The sequence below is a fragment of the Clupea harengus genome, chromosome 4 (assembly GCF_900700415.2).
Source record: "Clupea harengus chromosome 4, Ch_v2.0.2, whole genome shotgun sequence".
Classification (NCBI taxonomy): domain Eukaryota; kingdom Metazoa; phylum Chordata; class Actinopteri; order Clupeiformes; family Clupeidae; genus Clupea; species Clupea harengus.
Window position 1 is genome coordinate 30,403,704 of NC_045155.1, and position 10,000 is coordinate 30,413,703.

Below are 10,000 nucleotides of genomic sequence, written 5' to 3' on the forward strand. Positions count from 1 at the left end.
GTGGGGATGTGTCTCACTCCACTGTGGTCTCACTCCGCTGTGGTCTTACTCACTGTGGTCTCACTCTGCTGTGTCTCACTCCGCTGTGTGGGGGTGTGTTTGGTTTATGTATGTGAGGGAATTGTAATTTAAAATCATATCAAAAGGACTTGGGTCACCTGGCTAGTCAGAAATCCTCTGCTGTCTGCTGTGTTTCTCAATAGAGAGTTTCCCGCTAAAGCACCAGGACAAATAAAATAATGACAGAACGACACGTGATTATATGGGTCAGGCTGCTGTGTGTTTCTTTTTTCTGCTTTTCATTGTAGTTTTAGTGTTATAGTTTATTGTGTTAAAGCGTTATAGTGCGCTTTTAGTTTGTTAGTTTCCGCTCATATGTGTGGTCTAAGACTATTGCTTACTTGTGCTCGTTCACACAAATCTGTTTCTATTTATGAAAGTGCTGAAGTATTTTTTGGTGTGTGTGTGTTGCTCATCTGCGCATGTGTGTACAGGAGTGTTTGTGTATGTTTTGTGTGCTTTATGTGGTGTGTGTGTGTGTGTGTGTGTGTTAGGGCGGCACAGAAGCATGTGACCCACACTGCAGTCTTGCTCAGTCTGAGGTCTTCTCTCTGCTTACGAGGCCAAATGTCTTGATGGATGATAGGGCTTCCATAGCGCACGTTCCCAAACTGAACTACCTCTGCACACAGCACTCTTCCCATAGCAGCAGCACTCCTTATGCGCAGCAGTCAGCTGACACTTCATGGGATGCTGTTTACATTGCTGAAATACAGGAAGATAATAGGTCATGTATATTAAGCATTAGGTAATGTTAGGTAGCGGCATGTATATCAAAACAAATGCAACAAAAAAAAAACAATTCAAGTTCAATTACATTTTATTTATATAGCGCCAAAACAATAAAATTGCCTCAAGGCACTTTACAGAGCCCAGGGCCTGAACCCCCTTAGAGCGAAGCACAATGGCGACAGGGGCAAGGAAAAACTCCCTGTTAATCAGGAAGAAACGTTAAGCAGAACGGCAGCACATAAGGGGGGGGGGGGGGGGGGGCCATCTGCCGAGTAGAGATAGAAAGGGAGGGGGGGGGGGGGGGGGGGGTTTGTTAAACAGAGCTTGACTGCTAGATATACCGACTCAAACATATAAACTTGGGAGGACAAATAACATGCAGAGACTGGATGCAAGTTCTGAGAGAACACTCAATCAATTTATTTTGTGCAGGTGCATCAGCTTATATAGACAGTCACATGACACACACACCTGAAATACATCAGCAATAATTGGGAGCACAATCAGTTGTCAATTATACAATTAACACCCCCACTTGATCACACATTATTGACAACCATAAATCATACAACAACAAAAAACAAACATGGAAACCAACTGCACTTAACTGGCTATACCCCAAACATACTTTACAGTCATTAACAGTTGATTTCACAAAATGGTATTTTATATCAATGTGCTTACATCGCTGTGTGCTGACTGGATTCTTGGCTAATGCAATTGTACCTTGGTCATCTTCAAAAATCTTAGGTACATTATACAGACAGTCATCAAGATGTTTAAGCAGTTGAGATAAATAAAGACACTCTTGTGTGGTGGTGGCCAACGCCATATACTCTGCCTTACAAGTTGACAGTGCTACAGTTGGCTGCTTCTTGGTTACATAGCGGGCCTTGTACTTGTCAGATCCATCAACATTGGTTTTGAGAGTATACACCCATCTACCCCCCACTGCTTTCTTGCCCTCAGATAAGGTGGTCAGAGTAAATGTGTTATCCCTCAGTGCCTTCATCTCCTCATCCATTGCATCTACCCACTCTCTTGAGTTGGATGAAGTCACAGCATCTCTGAACGTCTGAGGTACATTACAAACCATCCTGTAGCAATAATCAATGTTGATCTGAGCCTGATCACTCTCTATCCCATAGAAGTCTGGCCTCCTCCTCTCTCTAGCAGGGTATCTCCGTGGAGACTGGGATTCTGGCTTGACCTCACCTGTCTGTAGGCCTATCTGGCTTGGACCTGGCCTAGCCTCTGGGATGTCATTCTGCTCGGGTTTGTCAGGGTCAGGTCTGGTTGTGCTAGACTGCACACCACTGTCATCATCGGACATGTCATCAGTCTGCTGTCCCTCAACACAGGACACGAACCTCACCAGTCTGTGCTTCATCACCTTCCTGCTGTCAGGGTAGTAGACCATATAGGCTGGACTGTTCTTGTCATAACCAACAAAGATGCCTTTGTCAGACCTTGACTCTAGCTTCTTCCTGTCCTGCCTGTAGGCGTAACACACGGTACCAAACTTCTGCATCCTGGAGACATTAGGTCTCCTTCCTGTCAGCATAAAGTAAGGTGTCTCTCTGGTGCGGTTGTTGAAAGATCTATTCCTCACCACTACTGCTGTCTGGACCGCATACGGCCATAGCTCCTTGGCTAACTGGCTCTCCAAGAGCATACATCTAGCCATGTCAAAAAGGGTTCTCCAGTTACGCTCGGCAGTGCCATTCTGGTGTGGTGAATATGGTGCTGATGTTTCATGTCTTATTCTATTTCTACGCAGTAGGGCTTGGTAACCCTGCCCTGTGAACTCGGTACCATTGTCAGACCTGATAAACTTCACTTTCCCATATGGGGCTGTGTCGGCTAGAAACCTCTCTGTGGCTTCTACAGTGTCACTCTTGTGCTTTAGACAGTACACAAACACTGCACTTGAATAGTCATCAGTAAAGGAAAGTGCATACCTATACCCTTCCTTGGACTCCGGGTCAATGGGGCCTGCCAAGTCAGTGTGAACCAGCTCTAAGGCTGATTTGGCCCTCACATCAGGCTTCCTGTTCCTGCTCTGAGTGAACTTGCCCTGAGTACACACTTCACATAACATGGATTTGGACGCTTTACCCCTGATTGACATGCCGTCCACAACATTCTCTAACTTCATGACATCGTCAAAATTACAGTGCCCTAAAATCTCGTGCCACGTCTGAATATCATGACAGCTCATACATTGATCATCAGTGTCATTGTTTACTGGCACAGTAGGCAAATAGAACAGTCTGTTATGCTCATGAATGAAGAAGCGCGTACCGTCTCTGTGCAGCAAGACGTCTTCTCCTTCCTTGAAGATCACTGTTGCCCCACTGGAAGTTGCAGCTCTCACAGAGAAGATGTCTTGGGGATACGAGGGGATGTAAAGCGCCTGCTTCAGTGTGGCACTGCGGCGCCGCCCCCTGCTGTCGACCAGACACACCTCGGCGTCTCCTCTGCGCTCGGCGACTCCCGTGCAGCTTGTGCCATCGGCCAGCTCCACGCAGTGCGTCTCGGACTGGAATCGGTCATCGAAGCACTTGAACTTTGCCAGGTCATTGATGATATGCGAAGTCGCACCGGTGTCCACCATCAGGCCCTTTCTGGTGACACCGCTCTCTGGCTCACTGGTCACAAGCTTGAACACGAAGGTGTTGTCATCTGTCTCCTCGGAAACTCTGCGTGCGTTGTCCTGCTGCCGCTGTCTCCATCCTCCTCGCCGTGCGGTACTCTCGCCCTGGCTGTACCACTGTTGACCACGCTGACAGTCTCTTACCTTGTGACCTCTCTGGCCACAACGGAAACACACAATGTCCCCGCTCTCGGTGCTGCGCGCACTTGCGCCTGCCGGGGCAGCCCTCATTGGATGCCCACGGGCCCCCATGACATTGTCGTCGGCCGCAGCTGTGCGCCTGCTTTCAGTGCTCTCATAACTGCGCAACTTAGTCTTGAACTCCGCAAAAGAGAGAGTCTCATCACTTTGAGTGACAAAAATGGAAAAAGGCTTAAATGATTCTGGCAGCCCCTTCAAAATCATTGCAAGCAATAGTCCATCGCTTAAAACCTCTCCAGCATTACGCAGCGCTGTGATTGAAGTCTCGGCACGTATGACATAATCAGTCACACTCTCACCACTCATCTTTTGCAAAGAAGTCAGTTCTGTATACAGGCATACAATGCGGGGCTTACCCTTGCCTGCATAATAGTCGCGCAAAATCTTGAGCGCTCCACGCCCGTCATCCGCTGCCTCTCGCATGACCAGAGACAAACTTTTGTCATCAAGGAATTGGATCAGTTCCGCGTATGCTTCCGCGTTCTTCGCCGCATCCTCAGCCAGTGCGTTTTCTTCCGCGCCATCGGCGGGCTGATTCAAAATTGTGTCCTTCAATTTCTGCAACAGCAGATGGCCCAAAAACTTAGTCTCCCACAGTTCATAGTTCTTTTCATCTCCGTTAAACACAAGACGAGACCAACGTGAACTTGTACGTTCGCTCATGGTGCTGGCACTCCAATCCGTGAGACACACATTCAAACGCGCATACAAACAAATGTCTCTCGGTGGCTACTCACGCCGGATATCTCTGCGCCCAAACGTCAAACGCATCTGGGCCCATAACCTGTTAAACAGAGCTTGACTGCTAGATATACCGACTCAAACATATAAACTTGGGAGGACAAATAACATGCAGAGACTGGATGCAAGTTCTGAGAGAACACTCAATCAATTTATTTTGTGCAGGTGCATCAGCTTATATAGACAGTCACATGACACACACACCTGAAATACATCAGCAATAATTGGGAGCACAATCAGTTGTCAATTATACAATTAACATTGTATTGTGGCAGAAGGGGAGGGGAAACAATCAGGAGCATGGCAGAATAAATCATACACATACACGAAAGCATGCGGTGACCCACTTTGTGCTCTACTGCACTGTAGCTGACACAAGTTAAATTGGATACCTTTAAGATCAGATCAATACAGTTGATAACCTTTGACAATGTTCAGAATAATCCTTGAATAGAATCCACTTCACCTAATTGCATGAAGTTCTTGCTGATGAGGATGAGCCCAACACATGCTAATAAATGTAGCGCAGAACTTGCTTTGAGCACCGGAGTGTTGCGTTCTGGCCGTGGGAGAGGGCTTGTGTTTGATGTGTGTTCCTGCCCTCCTGATCAGTGTGACAGATAAACATGTGTTCACTTGAGCTCCGGGGAGTTTCGGTGTGTTTGTTGTCTCCACATGGAAATGGGAACATCCCAAACAGGACCAGGCCTCGTATCTGCCTGTGCCTGTGCCTGTGCCTGTGCCTGTGTCTGTGCCTGTGCCTGTGCCTGTGTCAGACGAGATTACAGGCAGTTGGTAGTTGGGGGATGATCTGTCTGGACTCTCTGTCTCTCTCTCTCTGGACCTCCGCCACTTCAGGGAGAGGGAGGTTAATGAGCTAATGAGAAAATAACCTCTGCCAAGGGCTAATTCTCAAGGTCCTTATCACGTCAAAGGGACTCGCTCCCTAAACACCACCTTACTCATCGCTACGTAGATGTCTTGCCTGTTCTGCTGTAATGCCCCTATGTGCTAACATTACAGTGAACAACACAATGAACATTTCAGTTGTTTTGGTTTGATTATAGTTCTAGAAAACAGGACATAAAACAGGACATAAACACCCAGCATATAATGTAGATATGCCTGGGGGAGTTTTCCTTCCAGCTAGGCCTGTAAAGACCAACTGAAAGGTAAATAAGAAGGGAAACAGATCCCCACACAATGGACAACTCATCCATATACTGGATACAAATGCATAAGTGATGTTTCTACCAACTTCACACATCAGGTGACAATGAGTGACACAGTAACCCAGAACATTTCTCATAATCCTCTACGCTTTTAAGTTTCAGTGTTGAGTAACATGCATGTGCTTCTCTTGTTTACATATTTGTACCCTGCCCCTGAACCCAGCTCTGAGTAGACCACACACACACACACACACACACACACACACACACACACACACACACACACACACACACACACACACACACACACTCACACTCACACACACACACACTCACACACACACACACACACATTTTCTCATTCCTGATACAAGACGAATGACAGAATCAGGTATGCAGACAGGCTGTGAAGGAATGCCACTTTGTGTGTAGAAATCTAGAGTTAATGTTGGGCTTACTTGATTTGTTGCACCCTACAAGATTAGCAACTACCACCAGCTATACCAGTCCAACAATGCAGAAAAAACAGACTTATCTGCCCACAACCCTCTATCCGTGAGCAGTGTGAATGGCGCTAATGCATGCCCTCCTGGCAGACTGTGTGTGCCCATGGCAGGCCCCTCACTCGCTTACTCCCCCGTGGTTGTCCTCTCTCTGAGGATGCCCAGTCTGTTTATACCCTGGGCCAGTGCCAGTGCCAGTGCCAGCCTGTGGGACGTTAAACACTTGCTGGTCATGCCACTGGGTGCAGGCTGTCCTCTTCCGGTCACTCGACTGCTCGAAAGTATGCAGTAAGTGTTTACTTAAGAAGTGAACAGTGCTGGACCAGAGGACACGGGGAGTGGCCGAGATTTTCTAAATTTAGACTTTTGTACTTGTTTGAAGAGTCAGTGTTATGATAAACACGTTGAAAAGTATTTGTAGTATGTTTGTGTGTGTGTGTGTGTGTGTGCAAATGTGTATAGAACAGTATGTTTCTGTGTATGTTCAGCACTTAATGAATGATGTATTTGTTTGTTTGTGTGTGTGTGTGTGTGTGTGTGTGTGTGTGTGTGTGTGCGTGTGCGTGCGTGTGTGTGTGTGTGTTTCTGTGTTTGTGTGTGTGTGTGTGTCCTCATGTACACACATGCGCACAAGTGTGAGAAGGAAAGCGCCAAGTGAAGTGCTAAGTGAACAGAGAGGTGAGAACTCTGCCTCCAAGTCTCCATAGAAACGGTATGACGGTTCCTTAGCCATCCCCAATGTATAGTGTTGCCATGGCACTGCTGCAGTCCTGCTCACACAGTTTTCTTTCTTTCTCAGAGAAGAGACCCAGCAGTATATCAACTCCGTCTTCCCCTCAGTCGCTCTCTGTGTCCGTCTATCTCTCCTTTTCTCTCATCCCCCTGTCCCCGTCTCCCTCACTGTCTCTGTCTCTCTGTCTTTATGTCTCTCTCTCTCTGCCTGTCTCTCTGTCAACCTGTCTCTCTCTCTCACTGTCCCCGTCTCCCTCTCTGTCTCTTTATGTCTCTCTCTGTCTCTCTCTCTTTCTCTCTCTCTCTGCCTGTCTCTCTGTCCACCTGTCTCCCCTCTCATTGTCCCTGTCTCCCTCACTGTCTCTGTTGCTCTGTCCTTCTGTCTTTCTCTCTCTCTGCCTGTCTCTCTGTCCACCTGTCTCTCCTCTCATTGTCCCTGTCTCCCTCACTGTCTCTGTTCCTCTGTCTTTCTGTCTCTCTCTCTCTCTGCCTGTCTCTCTGTCCACCTGTCTCCCCTCTCATTGTCCCTGTCTCCCTCACTGTCTCTGTTGCTCTGTCCTTCTGTCTTTCTCTCTCTCTCTGCCTGTCTCTCCGTCCCTCTCTGTCCACCTGTCTCTCCTGTCACTGTGATGTGCTCGTGTCTTTCTCTCTATCCATGCAGTCATTCCCTCCATGTAGTCTTCCTTCATGTGCAGACCTCTCGCCCAGTGCCCAGTGGGACACAAAAACACAGCAACCCTTTAAGTCCTTCTTACCAGTCACTCCTGTGACACTCAGATCAGCTTATTCTCCTGTCACAAGAGTCTCTTTATGGCTGTTACAAATTTGAAGTTACTAAAATGGTGGTCTAATTCACAGCCAGCTGGGGTGAGAAATGTGCCTTCTTTGGCTTGCGCTGGTGGTCCTGGGATGGGTGTTGCCTCAGTTTGCAGTTTCAGAAGAATCCACGGCTCTGCTCTTATTTACTGCTGCGCACGCGAAAGTGCTGGAGCCTGCCAAACCAAACCGGAGGAAGCTCAGGTCCCCCGAGACTCGCACACAGACAGAGACTCGCACACAGACAGGTGGACCAGGGGTGCTGCAGCGGGAGAGTCAAATGGATGGAGGATTGGCCATAAGCAGCCGTAGCCGCAGCAGCAAGAACAGAAACCGCAGTGCTAGGTTTGCGTGTTACAGTAGTGTCACGCTTAACGAAGGTAAGAACAGAAAGTGCTAGGTGTGCCTGTTACAGTAGTGTCACACTTAACGTAGGTAAGAACAGAAACAGCAGAGCTTGGTGTGCCTGTTACAGTAGTGTCACGCTTAACGAAAGTAGGACCCAAACAGCAGTGCTAGGTGTGCCTGTTACAGTAGTGTCACGCTTAACGAAGGTAAGAACACAAACAGCAGTGCTAGGTGTGCCTGTTACAGTAGTGTCACGCTTAACGAAGGTAAGAACAGAAACAGCAGAGCTTGGTGTGCCTGTTACAGTAGTGTCACGCTTAACGAAAGTAGGACCCAAACAGCAGTGCTAGGTGTGCCTGTTACAGTAGTGTCACGTTTAACGAAGGTAAGAACACAAACAGCAGTGCTAGGTGTGCCTGTTACAGTACGCTTAACGAAGGTAAGAACACAAACAGCAGTGCTAGGTGTGCCTGTTACAGTAGTGTCACGCTTAACGAAGGTAAGAACACAAACAGCAGTGCTAGGTGTGCCTGTTACAGTACGCTTAACGAAGGTAAGAACACAAACAGCAGTGCTAGGTGTACGTGTTACAGTAGTGTCACGCTTAACGAAGGTAAGAACACAAACAGCAGTGCTAGGTGTGCCTGTTACAGTACGCTTAACGAAGGTAAGAACACAAACAGCAGTGCTAGGTGTGCCTGTTACAGTACGCTTAACGAAGGTAAGAACACAAACAGCAGTGCTAGGTGTGCCTGTTACAGTAGTGTCACGCTTAACGAAGGTAAGAACACAAACAGCAGTGCTAGGTGTACGTGTTACAGTAGTGTCACACTTAACGAAGGTAGGACCCAAACAGCAGTGCTAGGTGTACGTGTTACAGTAGTGTCACGCTTAACGAAGGTAAGAACACAAACAGCAGTGCTAGGTGTGCCTGTTACAGTAGTGTCGCGCTTAACGAAGGTAAGAACACAAACAGCAGTGCTAGGTGTGCCTGTTACAGTAGTGTCACGCTTAACGAAGTTAAGAACAGAAACAGCAGTGCTAGGTGTGCCTGTTACAGTAGTGTCGCGCTTAACGAAGGTAGGACCCAAATGCAAGGACTCCAAGGCAGAGTTTCAACATGAAGGACAAGCTTTACTTAAACAAAAACAAGCAACAAACAGGGATAGAGCAGTGAGGTAAATCCAACATGAAACAATTCCAGAGCAGTGGACTGAGGAAGACAAGACTTTAACAAGGAAACTAGAAACAGGTGAACCAAATGATTCAATAAACGATTCAATAAACAGCAACAAAAAAAAAAAAGGAACTAACATAAGGGCTGTTATGTCCTATGTCTTTTTTCCAAACCACTTTTCTTTGACCTCCATGGAAAACGTCATGAGATCAAGAAAAAGATGTGAAGGACAATTCATGAGGACTGGGAGAGTCTGACTGCACTTGCACTAGGCATTGGAATTATGAGATGGCGGATGTTACTGATGTGGGTCTGATGTAGCTGCCGCAAGGAATTGTGGGACGGCATTATCTTGCCCTTCTTTCATAAAGGACGGTCCAGTGCACGCTATGCTAAAGGAGAGGAGAAAGGAAGCCTTGAAGCACCTTCCCTAAGCATTTAGAAGAATTCGGCCAGCTCTTAGCATGGCTGCCACTTAGATAGTTCAGGGTTACTTCACTCAGTTAGGAACCTTCCTAAGCAAAAAAGACTATCTGACCACAGCCCAGGAACAACGGAAGCACGTGAAGGTCAGAGAGTAAACAATACACACATGACTACTACAAAACAAAAGTCCCTAAACTCAAACTAAGGAAACACAACCCAAAGCCGTGACAAAAGAGGAAAAATGCGCAGAAGTTAAACACAGAGGGGTCGCCATACCTGGAAAGAGAATTTTGAGAGGGGGAAAAACCAAACTCTGTGACAGCGTCAGAGTCTACTGTGCCAAAGACAGACTCTCAAAGTTTGACTTTTCATCTTTTCATCAAATCTGTCACCTGGCATTGCTGTTGGAGTGAACAGTGCTGAAGAGACCTGTGGC

General features: G+C 47.2%; 2 protein-coding genes across 5 annotated transcripts in view; both read left to right on the plus strand.

Annotated features, from left to right (window-relative positions):
- Nucleotides 1-10,000, plus strand: part of sypb (synaptophysin b) — a 30,142-nt gene that overhangs the window by 7,526 nt on the left and 12,616 nt on the right. The window lies entirely within an intron of this gene.
- Nucleotides 7,383-10,000, plus strand: part of LOC116220376 (Y' element ATP-dependent helicase YPR204W-like) — a 2,846-nt gene continuing 228 nt past the window's right edge. Inside the window, exons 1-3 of one of the 4 annotated variants that reach the window (XM_031567004.2) lie at nt 7,383-7,993; nt 8,401-8,653; nt 8,708-10,000. The exon at nt 8,708-10,000 is cut by the window's right edge and continues 218 nt beyond it. In XM_031567004.2, the coding sequence (XP_031422864.1) occupies nt 7,672-7,993; nt 8,401-8,653; nt 8,708-9,143 (1,011 nt within the window). In that variant the 5' untranslated portion in view covers nt 7,383-7,671 and the 3' untranslated portion in view covers nt 9,144-10,000. Of the gene's footprint in view, nt 8,168-8,400 lie in introns of all 4 variants that reach the window. The other 3 variants (XM_031567006.2, XR_004163617.1, XM_031567003.2) reach the window with 3 other exon arrangements.